Here is a 15,730-nt window from a genome sequence, read left to right as displayed (position 1 = left end):
AACAGTGCAATCAACGGTATCCACGAGCCGGCTATGGGTTCTTGTTGTTCGTGTTCGTGGGATAGACAGTGACTGTCCTTCGAGGTGATGGCCCTGCAACCATAGAGCGGGACGTCCGGGTGGTTACTTGGTAGTAGAAAGGGTGAAGCTGGAGTATTCGACGCAGCAGCTCAAGCGAGCCCTCCTCTCTTCGTCTTCTTTCGTCTTTCTTCGTCTTATCCAGCGATGGAGTCCGTGCTGGTGGTATTTGTCTCGCTGGTGGGGGAAACCTGCGTATCTTTTTTTGCCCGGGTGTTTATATTTGCATCGCCAACTGGTTAAATATTGAACTAATAACCAGGAAGCGCTCACTAACTGTCCGTCCCGCCCCTGGATGTTCTTTTTCCTTCTTCGCTGTTCGCTGGACTGAGACACGAACTTGCTGGTCGAATAACTGGTTAACCCTGGAGTTAGCAGCAGGGAAGCTGTCAAGCTACTTATTTAACCATTCGGTGCGTGGATTGAGTGCTTGCTTGAGAATTAGCCGAAGGAGGCGAAGACGCTGGGCTGGAGCAGGACGTGAAAAGTGACAGCAAACTCTTTACTTTATGCATGGATGTTACGCAGGCGAAGGTTTCTTGCATGGCATGAAGAGATGACATGCTTTGAACATGGCTGGTCGAGGTCGAGGCGAGTTGAAGCTGAAGCCTATGGCAGAGAGAGCTGGAGATGCATGATGCAGAGTGATGCAACTTCTACCAAGAATAAGAATAAGAATAAGAAAGAAGAAATACATAGACCAGCTATTAGATATCCGTCGCTTTGCCCCAACTCCGTCGCTCATGAATTCCCTTATAAACGACATATATGTAGATGTAGATGTGGATGTGGATGTAGATGGATGTAACACCCGAGCCCCTGACTCTAACCTGTCAGTTATACCAACGCTCTACCTCCTCATCGTCCTCCAGCGCTGAAACTGGAGACACTGGAGTCAACTTCGTTTCCCTGGCCGGCGCACCTCTCCTGCGTCCCACTATCCTGCTGAGTTCCGCCTGGCTCACCCGCCGCTGCATATCCAGCAACAGCTTCTCCTGGTCCTTCCAGCGGCGCTCCCAGACATCCTCGACCTCGTTGCGTGCTCGCTCAATCTTCTCGTCCATCTGGGACTCCATCCGGGTGAGAGCCTGACGCAGCTCGTCGATGACGAATTCACGGTTCTTCAGCTCCTTGCGGTACACCTGGTCGACTTCGTTGAGACGTTCGCGCATGTCGGCTAGCTCACGGCATTTCTGGTGAAGAACCCGACGGTGCTCGCGGTCGATGCTGCGGATCATGCGGGAGAAGTGGATGCTAACCTCGTTCTCGGTGTCCATGGCTGGAGGCTCGTCGGTGTCGGCGTAGCCTTCTTCGACCATGGCAGGGCCCTGCGGGATGGCTAGGAGCGGGTTCCGGGTTGCTGTTGCTGTTGCTGCTGCCGTTGCGGTGGCCGTGGCTATGGCTGCTGCTGTAGCTGTAGCTGTGGGGATGGCCTGGGGGCTTGTGGGTGGTGAGCGGCCGCGGGAGACGCTGGACTGTTCGCCTGTCGGTGTGTTTCTGCTGCTGTAGCTGCCGCGGCTGTGGGTAATTCCATTCTGGAAGTCGGCGCTGGAGCCTCCTATGCTGGGGCCGGCGGAATGGGTCATGCGAGGGCTTGAGGATGGGCCTGCGCTGAAGATGGCGTTCCGTAGCGACTCAAAGGACATGCCTGTGTCCAGCTGGGGGAGACGGATGCCATTGCGACGTCGTAGAAAGTTGTGTCTGTGGACATTGTTGTTGTAATGGGTATTATTGTTGTTGTTGTTGTTGTTGTTGTTAGGGCTGCTGTTGCCATTGTAGTGATGAGCGTTCGGGTAGAGGTTGGCCTGGATGTTGCTTTCCGACACCGAACGTCTTTTAGCTACGACGGTGATCTTCTCAGGTCCAGGGACGAACGAGTGAGCTCGAGAAACCAGCCCAGAGCCAGACCCTGAGCCTCTCCGCTCACGCTCGACTGGAGTCCCCGGCAACTCAGCGACGAGATGCTCGCTGTCCTGCAGCCGAGGCGTCTCACTACGCTCTTCCGTCCTGTCCTCCGTCAGACTCACAGACGGAATCCGCTGTCTCGTTACCGGGTGCTGGTGATAGTCATGCTCATTCTCTGGCCATGCGATGTGGTCGTAGTCAGGGATATTAGGGGCCGGCAGCTCGTGCATTTGCATTGCGCTAAGGATGTTTGTGTCCGGGAAGGAATACTCGGGCGGCGCAGCTGTGTACGGCGGAAGACCTGGATGCTCTGTGATCCTGGAGCCGTCTCGGCTGATGTGGAAGATTCTTCCTCCCACGACAAGCTCCATGCTCCGGACACTCCTGGTGTCGTCCTGTAAGGTGGTGATGGTCACGCCCGTCCTGGTCGAGACGACGCTGGACGACCTGCTGCGGACTGAGGCACCGCCGCCGCCACCGACCCGCGACTGAGCAAGGCTCTGCTGGTATGACTGGTCCTGCGGTTCCATGGCCATTCACTGTCCTTTGACCGTCTTAGGGGGTATCAGATGGAGATTCCTTCGTATGTATGAAGCAGTAAACAATGGCAAACAGGCCAGGCTCATCCGTCGCAGTCAGCTTTAGCCGTGCAGCGAAAACAGATGAACAACAAATAATTAAATAGTTGGTTAACTATAGCTAGCTCATCTAGACTCGAGCGAATGTAAGAAGCCAGCTTGCCTCTTGTTGGTTATCTGATGACTGTCTCGTCCAGTGTGGCCTTAGCCCAGTAGTTAAATGATTTCTCCGCTGCTTCACGTTAAAGGGCGAACCACTCACTCCACAGCCACGTCAAGAGTCAAGGCAGCAAAAATAAAAAGGGCTTTTCCGTGCTCTTGTGCCTTCAGCCTCATGGAGAAATACGACTTTCGCAAGGGTTAAGTCACGATGACAGCTGGTGATTGGGTGCGTGCAGCAATTCACCGTCAATGGCTGATTCTCGGGCCTCTAAGTGGTGGGAGATGCGTCCAGGACACCAGGCAGCGTCGTTCTTTCTGCAGGCTCCAAGCCATGTTTCAATGCCAGCAGAGAGATCCATCGTTTTTCCGTTCTCTTTTCTGCATGTTTCTCGTCATTTTCATCTCGTCCCTTGCGTTGATGGCCCGTGATGCGCATCCAGGAGATTCCTGCTGCCTAGCCGATCCCGAGTGCAGCTGCACAGATCCCACCAAGCCCTGAAATTGAAATCTTCCCGAAAAATATCGCCTTTAGGCCGTGGTTATCTAGGTATCTCCGCGGTTAAATGGACACAGGCGACCAGGGGCAGTCAACTACGGGGCAGTGCCATAGGGGCAGTGATGTCTGTCGATGCTCAACGGCGTACATTTATCGGCCATGCTCCATCAAACCCGTGCAAGCAATAACGATTGCCACCGAGACGGCCCAAACCCTTGAATTTGCTTGGTGATTGCTCGTATTAATATCAATTAACCTGGTTTAAACCAGCATAATTTCTTGTGCGAGCCTGCAGCTAAAGAGGGTTAATATACACTTATGGTCATATAAATCTAGCAAATGACCATGAAAAATAAACGAAATAAAAAGAAAGCCCATAGTCACGGTCTGTTAATTAATTAACATGAGTTGATTATTCTTTGTTACATTGAGGCTGTGCTGGAGATAGCTAACTACCTACAAGTGAAGCCAGCCTTGCATCTGCTTCGTATTGATTAATATCAATTAGCCCAGCTTAAATAGACATAATCTATAGTAGAGAGTCGCATCTAAGGAGGGTCAACATGCACTTAGGTTTGTATTAAACCCAGCAAAAGACTAGTTATCAGTTATACAAAAAGGGGAAGAAACAAACGAGAGGCAAAAGAAAAAACTTGCCTGTTAATCAACATAACATAAGCCAACATCTTTTGCTCAATTGAGTTACCTTGCTGATGCATACCGAGTGCCTGTACGCGGTGGACACATGTTGATATCCAGCCTTGCTACCTCTGGTATTCCGGGGGGTATGCCTGTTCGAGCGTCATTTCAACCGTCATGCCTGGCTACAATGTTTGTCTAACAGGTAGATAGACGAACAAGCCAGCGTGGCCCCTTTGGCGCTAAGATCCGGACCGGACCGGACCCTGTGGAGATAACCAAATCCTCTCCTGGAGCTCGACAGCATCATTCCATCCATCCCACATCCCATTCATTGCATTCCCGGAGCGCAACAACCAGGACAGGTCTGAAAAAAAAAAAAAATTCAGTATCTTCATCCACTGTGTCTGATCCACCAGATCTGCTAAAAGTTACAAAATAAAAAAGATACAACATCCACAAAAGGAACTGCTCCCATGCGCATACATACACTCCTCCCCAGACACGGGACACTTATTTGCTCCTTGCCCAAAGAAGACAGCCCTCTGCGCTAAACATCAGTTCACGCTAAGCCCAATCGAGGGACCAACCATGGTTGGTCCCTCGATTGGGCTTAGCGTGCATGAAGCGCCAATTCTAGGTCTGACTCTTTACTAAGCAGCCTTAGCACCTCCTGCCCCAATGATGTTGTTTTGTCCACTTTCCTTTTCCCAAAACAAGTCAGCCAGCTTGGAACAGTCAAAAGCCGCGTTACTTTTGCCTCCATTTTTGTCGCTCCCTAGCTGCTTAAACTACGTTACTAAAGAAGTGACAAAATTCCGTCACTTGTTTAGTAAGCATGAGAGCTCCCCAGGCCCGCATAATACCACGTGACTTTAGGTAGCAGCTGCTACCTAAAGTCACATGACTCCAAAGGGGAATACAGGGGTCTGAAAAAAACCGTTCAAGTCTTAAAATTTACAGTTTCTCACACGTAAATTTCAACCCTATCCACAAACATAACTGTTAAAAATCTGATATTTACTGTTTCTCTCCCCCTCTTGTTTCTTACATTGATGCATACCCGATAAATTCCTGCTGGCCCGTCCTCGAGCCCAGCTGCATACGATACCTCTAAGCGAAGTTGTGATTTTCTTAGATGATCAACGTATAGAGTAGGTGCTATGTCGGAAGCCATGCCTACCAAGCGGATGCACTGATCATCCCACGCTCGCCAAACATGGCAAGCAATGACGGTCCCTAGGAACAAAACACAGAGCCAATCCTTGTATTTGCTTCGTATTAATATCAATTAGCCCGGATTAATTGATATTATTCCTAGTAAAGAGTCGCAGCTGTGGATGGTTAATATACCCTTTTGGTCCGTATAAACTATGCAAAGGGAGAAGAAACGTTCGAGAGGTGAATGGAAGTCCCCATGCACATAGTCCGCTAATTAAGATAACCTGAGCCAACGCACTTTGCGCGATACTCTGTGGACTATTGGATCCCCTTAATGCATACACGGTAGACGCATCTTGATATCCATCCAGCCTTGCTACGGAGTAACTACAGACAAGCCACCTAAGCCCCCTTAGTATCTCCAAGAGATGTACCACAACAGACTCATAGAGACAACGTACTGGTCAGCGTCAAAGTCCAACTCGGCTGGAGCACCGCAGTAGCATTCCATATCCCTTTGCAACAACCAGAGCAGTCCTGAAAAAAAAAAAAAAAAAAAGAGAAAGAAACATCCCACATCTAACTATCCCAGATCCGTCAAAAGCTGCATAATTAGAAGTTTTGACACTTGCCTGGATTGGAATTCCGCAGTCCTTGTGCAGCTTGTTTTTTTACCCTCTTTGTAGAAACAGTTCCTACTAGCTTGCTCAAAAGTTCGGCAACTAAATCATGCATAGATGATGAGGAGAAGATGAGTTACATAGATATCTTCATATACATGTGTAGGGCCAAACCCCGAAGTTGTGACAAAAATCGATTTTGTCACAACTTCGGGGTTTGGTGTCAAGAGGCGATTTAACAATAAAAGATGCGCTGGTGCGAGAGGCCGACGATGAAATAGGGGATCTCCTGCTCGAAGTCAAATAATACACGGGTTTGGCAAGGATGAGGAAGAGGGAGATGGATGCGATCGGGATCCGAAGATTTGAACCACCAGCATACTTAGCATAGCGTACCTATATATAACTCAATTGTGAGGATGGGTTCGCCCCTGGAGCGTCTCGATCAACCTCTCTGAACCATCGGTCCTTGCCACTGTCCTATTGCAAATAATGAAATCTTTGCCTTTCAGTAGAAACAAGAAGCATCCTTCGAAGTAGACGCCTTCCAGCTAAAAAGCAAGAAAAAGTAATTTCCTTTTTTTCTCACTTTCCTTTCGTTCTGTTTACTTTGTTCTTCCTCTCGTTTCTTTTTTACGAAACACACATCTATAGCCTGCGTAGGCACCTTATATCCGGACTCTTTCACCATCCCCCGTATTTGTCTTTTGCGGGCTGTTTAGATATGGAGAACTTGAATACCTATTTAACCCACAATAGTTAGCGACGCAGCACAGGTTTCGTTAGCCGGCAAAATTGTACATACTCCGTACATGTCTGTACCTGGATTGTGTCAATAGAGGACCGTCACGCTGTAAATGAAGTTATTGCTTGTTGGTTAGCGTGGTCTGCCAGCGCAGGTGAACCAGCTACGTAGGTAGGTAGAATTTAAACCAGGCATGGGTTCTAGCTGATAACTAAAAAGGCAGACGAAGAGATCAAGGTCATCATCATGATCGGACCCAAAAAACATCTAGTAACCAAATATCTAACTAGGTATGTCTAAACCGAGTTAACCGAAAAAGGCAGATAAAGGGGCTACGACTAATCCTTGCATTTGTTTAACCTTGTATGTAGGGCCACTCGCTTCGGCGATAAAGTTACTGACCAATTCCACGAGCTGACCTCTATCCGTCGAGTTTCATGCCCCCTAGTTGACTGGGTAAGAACCGTTAACTAGGTAGTCAACCTGATGAAGGCGTATATTGACATCCAGCCTTGCTACAGAGCACAAACAAGCCACCCAAGAACCGTAACTAACTAGTTAGTTACCGCACCAAAAATTGTGGAGACAACGTTCTGGTAAGCATCAAGTTCCATCTCCCATGGAGTGCCTCAACAGCATCCAGCATCCTATATCCCGTTGCAACGATGAGGACGGGCTTGAAAAAACCATCCCATCCCTCACGTCTAATCAACGAGACCTGCCAGGTTGCAAAAAAAAAAAATTCGACTTTGGCGCCCTACGAAGAAAGGCCTCCATGGATGTGCCCTTCTCCTATGGATCTAGCTCTGATTGCAATTTCGCAGCCCTTGTGGAGCTTGTCTTTTTATCCTCCTTCCCTTTTTATCTCCGTCTCAGTTGCTGGATTCGAGTTGTTGAAGAGTCCTTTTCTCTTTGCCTGTTCTTCTACCGTATATGTTCAGAATTTGATTGTCGGTTGTGTTTTGAACAAACACTGTCCCGAGTGTTCGGGGTGGGCGAAAAGAGACTTTGATACACATCAAGTTCAGCTTCCGTTCCGGCTAAAAATAAAAATTAATAATAAAAAAAGAGAGCCCTCCTTGTCTTTTTAACTTCCTTACCTTTGCGTTAGTTTCATCACAGCCCTCTGCTTAGTATCTACCTTTATCCTCTCAATTATCCTTCGCATCTGGCCAACCAGCTGTGCAAGATGTCGTGAAAAAAAGTCTGGATAATGGAGTGCCCCAGCTTGACAACGGATGATCTAGTCAAGCAAGCTGTAGAGTGGAAAGGGCCAACCGCCATATTATCTCCGCCAACGGTAAATTATTTTGCTGCATAATTGCCTATTTGGCATGCAAACCTGCAGTACCTGAGCAAGGAAGACTTCTTAAGTGGATTGTTTGATTTCGGGTTTAGCGTCATCTGCACATAGAGAACGAACTCGAGAGTCTTGATGGAAAAGCGCGGATTGTCGCGTTAGTTAGCTGGTCAAGTAGTTCACGCCGAAAGTTGCAAAAAAATTAAAAAAAAAAATAAAAGAAAGAAGAAAAGAAAAAATTAAAAAGTAAAAAAGAAGATGGAAAGGAAGAAATGGCGTTCCAGGGCTGATTACCACTGATCAACAGACTTGTCTTGTGGCCGTCGTTTACCGAAACGGCCTCACCAGATCAGCTCTGATACTTGCTACCTTCGCTTGTTGCCCCATTGTTGCATAATTGCTCAAAAGACCGTGGGGAGGAGGACTCTACGCAAGACCGCGGACCCGGTACGATCACCTGTGCCCTTTCGTCCCTGCACAACTCGTTTCATGCGGGCTACTGGCTTAAGCTTACTCCGTAGGTAGATTAGATAGTTAACTAAGAGAACAATGGCCAAGCACGAAAAAACGTAGGACAGAGTGCTCCCTCCATACAGAGAAGTGGGAAGGAATGGTGCTTTCGCGGATACTACGGATGCAAAAAAGCCCCATAAGTGCGGAAATCTACAGGTCCCTCGCGCGTAGATGTCAGGCCATAACGGCCTTTTGAAGCCCCCTATTCCATTTCCCGCTAGGAAGATAAAGGTGGGATGGAGAAGGGTGTGGCGCGCAGATCTACGGAGCAAGTGTAACTAAGCTCATCCGCACCCTGTCCTTGTAAAACTCCTTGCACGCCAGCTCGCGATCTGCCAAAAAGAAAACAAAAGAAAAGAAAAGGAAGACTTTGAAATGTTTTAGGCAAACTATAATTTGGGCTCGCAGTGGGAGGTCCGTACAGTTACTACTTGGTCGTTAGGATAACACCAGGAGTGCATCGTTATTTTTACACCAAAAAAGGGCTATAAACTTGATTTTTTCCTTTATATTTAAAAAACTATACTTTTTTTTTATCTTATAAATAGTAATGATATACTACTTGTTAAATAGAAATTTTTATATATAAACTTTCACCATCATCATAGGCTACAGTTGCTCATCTGTCAGTAGAAAAAGTAACAACTGTCACTTCTTTCACGTGTGTGAGCAGTCAAATAACTGCCCAGGTAGTTATAATTCAAATCATGCATGGGATCTGGCTGAGAAGAAGAAGCAGCATCAGAATCAGAATCAGAAGCATCGATCTGGGTCTTCCTGGGCGAAAGATACTTGCTCGGATAGAACCCTAAGCTTAAAAATAAAAGAGAGAGAGAACGAGAATCACATCCACATCCCCATCGCGCACACCGACTAACCGTGCATGATGATGATAGTACTGTAAAAGATGCGAAATGACATGCTGACGAAAGGACAGAGGAACTCAAACAATGCATGGGTGTTTGGCAGGGTGAAGAATAGGAGGATAAGTACAAGAGAGACAAGGGGTCGATTGTGTGGATGGGCGAAAGGTTCGGGGACGAGGATTCGTGCCCTGGAGCGGTCTGACCGGCGTCTCTGAACCACTCGGTAACTACCGCCCGCCGTCCTACCACAAATGATGAAATCATTGACCCTCATTCCATGAACAGCAGCAATATCCATCGAATTCCAGTGAAGAAAAAGCAAAAGTAATTTCCCATTTTTTCTGCCTTCTACCTTATTTCTTTTTGTATCCAAAACACATCTACACACATTCATATCCTAGGCCAGTACGTTATATCCGGACCCTTTTATCATTCTCGGTACCGGTCTTTGCAAACAGAGGCGGTCGAGTAACCGCAGCCCCACCTCCCATCAGAAGCCTAGGACTAGTTATACGTAACCCGCAAAAGTGGACAGACCCAAACAACCGCTTACTTTGGCGATAGGGGAATGATGTTCAAGCACCGACTTCTGCTACTTGGCAAGAGTGCCTGGCACTCTTGCCAAGCACTTTTTCCTCCTTGGCGGCGCAAATCGAGCTAAATCCAGACCCAGATGCCTACCTGAGCAAGTATCCCCATGAGCCAGCACGCGTATCTAACTGCTCTGTACGAAAACTGCCCTGTCCATTGTGTATCAATCAAGTCGTTACTGGCCCGATGGAGAGGACAGCTGCCTCCGTATCCTGGCACTTTGAATAGCGTGAAGAGGCATAGAAATCCACGGAGCAGTTTAACTACATGCGTTGCCCCAGTGGTGGATTCAGACAACGAGCAAAGGAATCGGTAAGCTAGCTAGCGAATAATCAGAAAAGCGCAAGAGCTCCCGGGTTGCTTCCGCCAGATTCAGCTGGAGGCGATGGGATGTGAAAGGTGGCTTCAAACGGAAATACATACAACAACGGCTATATGGTTAACCTAGGTAGTTAATGACTTGCGGTGCTTCTTTTTTTTTCTTTGCCGTTTTTGCTTCTTTGGTGCCTACCTAGTAGCTAATTGCTTATTCTTTCCGGTAAAAGCAAGGGGAAGAGGGCCGGGGAAAGGCCCCGACTTCGGTAGATTGCGCATTGCCTTTTGAGTAGAGAGGAGAGGAAGGGGAACCCCTCTAGCCGGAGATACACGATAACTTGCAGCTACTCGAAGCATTGGAAAAAGGAATCATGTACTCGGTAACTAGCTCTTTTGTGACACAACAAGATATCTCTTCTTTTTCCCCTGTGTTTTCTTTTTGAATAAGCTTTGAATGCTCGGATTCAGCCACCCGTCGAGCTCTCTAACGAACCACCTGGCTTAACTCCGTATTTATGCAGTATGCAGAGGGTCAATGCTGAGATAGCCACGCTAAGCTCCAATTTTAAGCAGAGCCCAGATTGTGCTCCCAACGACCCCTACCCTGTCAACTTGGCCATGACTGACAGCATCACCCGAGCCGTTAGTTAGTTGACCTAATAAAAAGACAGTTGCCTCCATGTCCTTGGATTTCGGAGAGCGTGAAGAGACATGGAAGAGTACAGAGGGTAGATAGTTATATATAATTCTCCTAGTGTTAGATTCATGCAATGAGCAAAGTTGACCTAGGACCAGTAACTACCTAGGTACTCCGTAAGCTCGCCCCCGTCTCTTGAAATGGGTGGACGGCGCTCTAGCTGGGGTGTCTCCAAATCGAGGAGAAAGCTGCGAAAGTTAATCGCGTAGCATCCATCGCGTCTGATCAGCCCGAGACGTATACTTGCGTCATTTGTTGCATGATTGCTTATTGTTTTTATTGAAGACACGCAGAGTCCTACTTCGGATTGGAGAATGTCATCATGCTCGTAAGCTAAATAGCGTCTTGATTAATGGCATCCCTGCATGCAGTGCGCGTTGATGTGGTCAAAAGAAGAAAGAAGGCGCTAGTTAAGGCATGTTTATGTGTGTAGTTATTTGCAACCACTTGAAACTGAAACTGGCATCTATCCATCTTCTATCATCCTCCCAGCCGTTTTTGCCATAACGAAATGAGAGTTGCCGAGACACTACCTCCTTGCCAGGCGTGGCGGATGATGGGGAGTGAAGCCTCATTGGCGATACTACAGGTACTGTGTAACTACCCTCTGTCTATCCTCCGTAACCCTCATCGGGGGAATGTTATCATCATCATCATCATCATCATCATCATCATCATCTCATCACAATCTCATTGTCCTCGCCATAGTGTCTACCTAAGGTACGATACTAGTCTCCATATGCCGGGAATGAACCCTATGTGATAAGGTAAGTAACCCTACTCCGTATGCTTCTGACAAGTAACTCTAGCGTATAGAGTTGGCGTGTAGACCTAAATCTGCATGACGCCTTGAAATCACTTGAAATCAGAAAATAATGAAAACGGGCGATCGGTGTAACGGTAGATAGTTAGTTACCTAGCCTGGCTTGAATTTAAAAAAAAAAAAAAAGAAAAAAAAAAGAAACTATACATGACCTCTCATTGGCCATGTTGCGTGCTTATTATGTTAAGTCGGGTCTTTGGCGTAGATTGTATGGGGACTGAACTACTTGATTCTACTCTGTCTATCATACTTGGGAGAGTTCCGGGACTTCTGACATGACATTGTATAAAGGAGGCCTGCCCTCCTGGCAACAGGAGCAGAAGAAGGACAAAAAACTACACACACAGACACACACAGACACACACAAACAGACAACTTCCATTACCAATCTACCATACCTCCATAACACACACACTCCTGAGTCCTACATACTCCTGCTCCAGCTACTCCTGCTACAATGCCTCAACAATCTACCACCACCTCCGCTGGCAACTCCAAGGCACGCAGCAGGTAGATATTCCCCTTCTTTCTTCTTTTTCTTCTCCCTTCTCCCTTTTCCCTTGCCTGACAAACATGACATGCACTGACATACGGTCTCCCGTAGCCATCCTGCCCCGTCCTTTTCTCCTTCTGCCACTACCACTTCCGGCGGTGGAGGTTCCTCGAAGACCAACAGTAGCCAGCTACAGCAGTTCGCCGAAAGCTCTGCACGCTCTGATCCATGGACGACGGGTAGCCTGGACACCGAAAACAACGAGGAGATCAACAAGGTCATCAACGACGTCGACAGGCTGTTTGGTAAATAATCTGAACGCCAACTAGAGGATGCCAACTTGTTTCGCTACCTCTTCAACTTCCGTCTGGATATCAACTCTTGTCTTTCATGTTTGCATTTCGGGTTTATAGATGCATACCCAGGGTTTTGATGAAACAGGTGTATACCCATGGTTTGATGTGATGATATGCTTACGGGGTTCTATGGTTCGCTGCTATTAAGTGTCATGTATGGGTATACAAGGGATATGGTACGATATGGTAGGATATAGGATTTGGGCATGGGTATGCAAAAAAAAAAAAAACCTGAGGGTCTGTTTTTTTCGCAAAGGATCCAGCTTAGACGTCTCTTCAACTGTCTGTCTGTCTCTTAGTTAAGTTAATTCAACATAGGATTCATGGATTGTCTTTGCTTATTCAGGTCATCCACGCAGCAGGGTCGGTTTCGAGGTTGGGCCAGGGATGAGAGAGGAGACCCTTGCCCTAGCATCGGCATGTACATGTCTTCTCTCGTGGCGTCCATGACAAGGCTGTCGGCCCTCGCTGTCCCTTGATCTTCTGAGAGAAGCTAAAAGGACAGAGAGTTATTAGCTTGCCTTTCTCTCTTTACCCCTATTTGGTATCCTGTTATACTGGTTCCCTTTCAAGGCTGCTTTGCTGTTGATGAAGAGTCTGTGTCAACCGCCTGTGGTCGTGGCTGTGGCTGTGCTGTGAGAGGGACTTTCCCGCTTGTTATAACCAGGGATGAAGGATATTAGTTGAGTAAGTCAATATGCAGCTTAACGAGAATCACTTCATCCACGGATCACTGACTGTCGGTCGTCTGCTTCTTCGAGACCAGAGGGAACCTGCATGTCATGTCCATGCTTCGGACTAGCGGCGATCACCTCCTTAGTTACCCTTATTGGCCCTTGGTAACTAACTAGCTGACTGCGACAGGCCTAACTTACCAGCTATTAACCAGCTAACCGCCCGCCACTCCGTACAGCCTCTCATAGGAACAGAAGAACCAGAAGAACCAGAAGAACCAAAGAACCAGAAGAAACAGCTTATCAGCGTCTGGCCTGAGCCAAAAAGGTACGTCTAAGCCTGCATGAAGATAATGAGCCAGCCACACGCCTGACCCAGCCATAGGCCAACCAGCTACCTAGGTAACCAGGCTACATCTTCCACTATCTTCTTATATATATCAACTTCAACCCCGCGGACTCTCACGTACGTCTGAGCCTGTGATTCTCCCCCTGTATCCATATATTTCTCCTTTAAAGCATAGATAAAAGTACTTTTAACTGCTTACTTGCAGGGGTCGACCTGTTTTTCTCTCACTCTTTTTTTTTTTTTTCGCTTCGCATGGCGCGCTTGTTACGAATATTCGTACGCTTATAGTTGACGCTCTTTGGCTTTCTAGCTCGCAACCTCGAGACGGCTCGCACCCTTGAAACGGAGTCCCTTGACGACCAGCGGCCTAGCAAGCGTTAGCAGCGAGCTGACTAGTGGCTGTAAAGAGGCACAGAGCACTCGACAGTCGCAGGGTTGGGTTGCTGACCGACGCCCGGCTCGAGATGTCTATAAAGTATGTCCACCGCCTTGCCTCGCCCTCCCACGGCTGCCTGATACCTATCTATACCTATACCTATCTATATCTGTCTATATTGCGATATGGGGAAGAAGACGGTACTAAAGTCCTGGATGCTTAGTTGGGCCATGGTCCACGAGACCAAAGGGCTGGTCCTGCTGCCGAACGAACGCATCATATACACCTCCCCCGCGCGGACGAGCATATCTCTCAAGTCCATCCACCCGGGCCCAGACAAGCAGTCTTTCTCTCGCCAGAGCACCGCCGGACACGTCCACCTCACTAACCAAAGAGTACGCTGTCTATACTCCCGAGTTAAGCTACAGAGTTACAGACATGTATCTTACATATATGCGTGTATAGATCGTCTACCTCCCGTCACAGCCCGCACAAGACTTCCAGTCGTTTTCGGCGCCTCTACTGAACCTCACAGATACTCACGTTGCCGCGCCCTTTTTCGGCCCTAACGTATGGAACGCCGTCGTCCAGCCGGTCTCGGGCGGTGGCATACCCCCTGCCTTCGCTGCCATACAGCTCAAGTTCACTTTCAAAGACGGAGGAGCGTTTGATTTCCACTCAAGCTATGAGCAGATCAAGGAGCGACTGCAGCAGGCTGTTGAGCGCGCGAGGGAGAGCGGGTTGATGTCTGGGGATGGAGCGCAGGTAGGCACGGGGAGAGACGGGGGTGCGTTTGGCGTGGTCGACTTTGCGAATGTGCATCTCGAGGACCTCCCGGCGTATGAAAGCGCCAACACCACCACAACCACCAGTAATAATAATAATAATATAACGACGACGACAACGGCAACGGCAACGACAACGACTGGAAGCGGGACTCCAGCGGATAGTAGGTCGGGTCGACAGTCGTTCGAGACACCTACGGATCCTCCCCCAGGATATGAGGAAGTGCAGCAGCAGAGCGTGGCCAGCGAGCTAGAGACCCAACTCCGCCGACGCCGTCAGTAACCATCTGTCTATCCTTCTGTTAGTACTGTAGTCTAGCCATCATCATCTTTACCTCTTCATCTTCATCTCGTCTTGCTGTGTTCGTCTTCGTCTCTTTCTACTTCTGCTTCTCAAATTATATGTGATTCACGTGACTTCACCAAACCAACCAATCACATCTCGCCTAAACCGAACTTCGCCGTCCTTTTTTCGCTCCCAAAACATCAAGAAAAACGACGAAGAAGAAGACAACAACCAATCTCAAGCCGAGCCGAGTCCCCAGAGACCAGCAACAGACGCATATCTCATCTCACCGGCGTGGACTGATTCTCGCCTGACAACCGCTGCCTCTGCACCCGCTGGATATCGCCGTCCCACGCTCCCAACCAACGCTACAATGGGTATCGCCGACATGTTCACTGAATTCGTGAGCTCGCTGAGCTTCGGAGAGGTCGTTGAAGCCGAAGCCCCTCCAGCCGAGGAGGTCGAGGACTCGTCTTCTGCCGGCGAAGATACGCCTGATGAGGACAAGTCGGAAGACGCTGAAGAGGAAGAGGCCGAGGAGGAGGAAGAGGAGGAAGAAGAGGAGGAGGAGGCAGAGGACATCATGCCCAAGTTGGTAGAGGGTGAGTAGACCTCTTTTTCTATCTGGTGGATGCTGAATGCTGGCTGGGAAGGTGTATTAAGGCGGTTGGGATGGCTCAATTGATGAATTGAGATCAATTGGGCCGTATCGACCAGCTTTTATACACTGACTCGGCCTACGCTGCCTGCCAATTGCACGCCGCCAGCATCAACATCAACATCAGCACCAGCTAATTGACGTCTGTATAGAATGCACAAACTCCAAGACCTGCGCTCCTGCTAAGCACCATTTCGACGACTGCGTTGAGCGTGTCACTCGCAACTCCGAAGATGCCGACTTCAAGGGCCCCCACGAGGACTT

At 48.4% G+C, this 15,730-nt stretch overlaps 6 protein-coding genes across 6 annotated transcripts in view; 5 read left to right on the top strand and 1 right to left on the bottom strand.

Annotated features, from left to right (window-relative positions):
* Positions 1-911: 911 nt before the first annotated feature.
* On the bottom strand, positions 912-2,513 carry MGYG_06810 (hypothetical protein; the record flags this gene model as incomplete). The annotated part of the gene is made up of 1 exon (XM_003170770.1): positions 912-2,513. The coding sequence occupies one exon, from the start codon at positions 2,511-2,513 to the stop codon at positions 912-914; it is 1,602 nt and encodes a 533-aa protein (XP_003170818.1).
* A 4,117-nt stretch (positions 2,514-6,630) lies between these two features.
* Positions 6,631-6,942, top strand: MGYG_06809 (hypothetical protein; the record flags this gene model as incomplete). Its single annotated transcript, XM_003170769.1, is given in 3 exon segments — positions 6,631-6,674; positions 6,756-6,840; positions 6,859-6,942. 3 exon segments carry the CDS (start codon positions 6,631-6,633, stop codon positions 6,940-6,942), a joined length of 213 nt encoding a protein of 70 aa, XP_003170817.1.
* Positions 6,943-11,946: 5,004 nt separating this feature from the next.
* MGYG_06808 (hypothetical protein) lies at positions 11,947-12,295 on the top strand (the record flags this gene model as incomplete). The annotated part of the gene is made up of 2 exons (XM_003170768.1): positions 11,947-11,999; positions 12,094-12,295. 2 exons carry the CDS (start codon positions 11,947-11,949, stop codon positions 12,293-12,295), a joined length of 255 nt encoding a protein of 84 aa, XP_003170816.1.
* Positions 12,296-13,120: 825 nt separating this feature from the next.
* MGYG_06807 (hypothetical protein) lies at positions 13,121-13,702 on the top strand (the record flags this gene model as incomplete). The annotated part of the gene is made up of 4 exons (XM_003170767.1): positions 13,121-13,177; positions 13,252-13,340; positions 13,398-13,478; positions 13,672-13,702. 4 exons carry the CDS (start codon positions 13,121-13,123, stop codon positions 13,700-13,702), a joined length of 258 nt encoding a protein of 85 aa, XP_003170815.1.
* A 265-nt stretch (positions 13,703-13,967) lies between these two features.
* On the top strand, positions 13,968-14,805 carry MGYG_06806 (hypothetical protein; the record flags this gene model as incomplete). The annotated part of the gene is made up of 2 exons (XM_003170766.1): positions 13,968-14,132; positions 14,203-14,805. The coding sequence occupies 2 exons, from the start codon at positions 13,968-13,970 to the stop codon at positions 14,803-14,805; spliced, it is 768 nt and encodes a 255-aa protein (XP_003170814.1).
* A 376-nt stretch (positions 14,806-15,181) lies between these two features.
* Positions 15,182-15,730, top strand: part of MGYG_06805 (hypothetical protein) — a gene marked incomplete at both ends in the record, with an annotated part of 787 nt that continues 238 nt past the window's right edge. Inside the window, 2 exons of the mRNA XM_003170765.1 lie at positions 15,182-15,410; positions 15,619-15,680. Coding sequence (XP_003170813.1) covers positions 15,182-15,410; positions 15,619-15,680 — 291 coding nt within the window. The remainder of the gene's footprint in view (positions 15,411-15,618; positions 15,681-15,730) is intronic.

The sequence above is a fragment of the Nannizzia gypsea genome, genomic scaffold, assembly GCF_000150975.2.
Source record: "Nannizzia gypsea CBS 118893 supercont1.6 genomic scaffold, whole genome shotgun sequence".
Classification (NCBI taxonomy): Eukaryota; Fungi; Ascomycota; class Eurotiomycetes; order Onygenales; family Arthrodermataceae; genus Nannizzia; species Nannizzia gypsea.
Note: the sequence above shows the minus strand (reverse complement) of the source record. Positions and strands in the feature narration are given on the sequence as shown.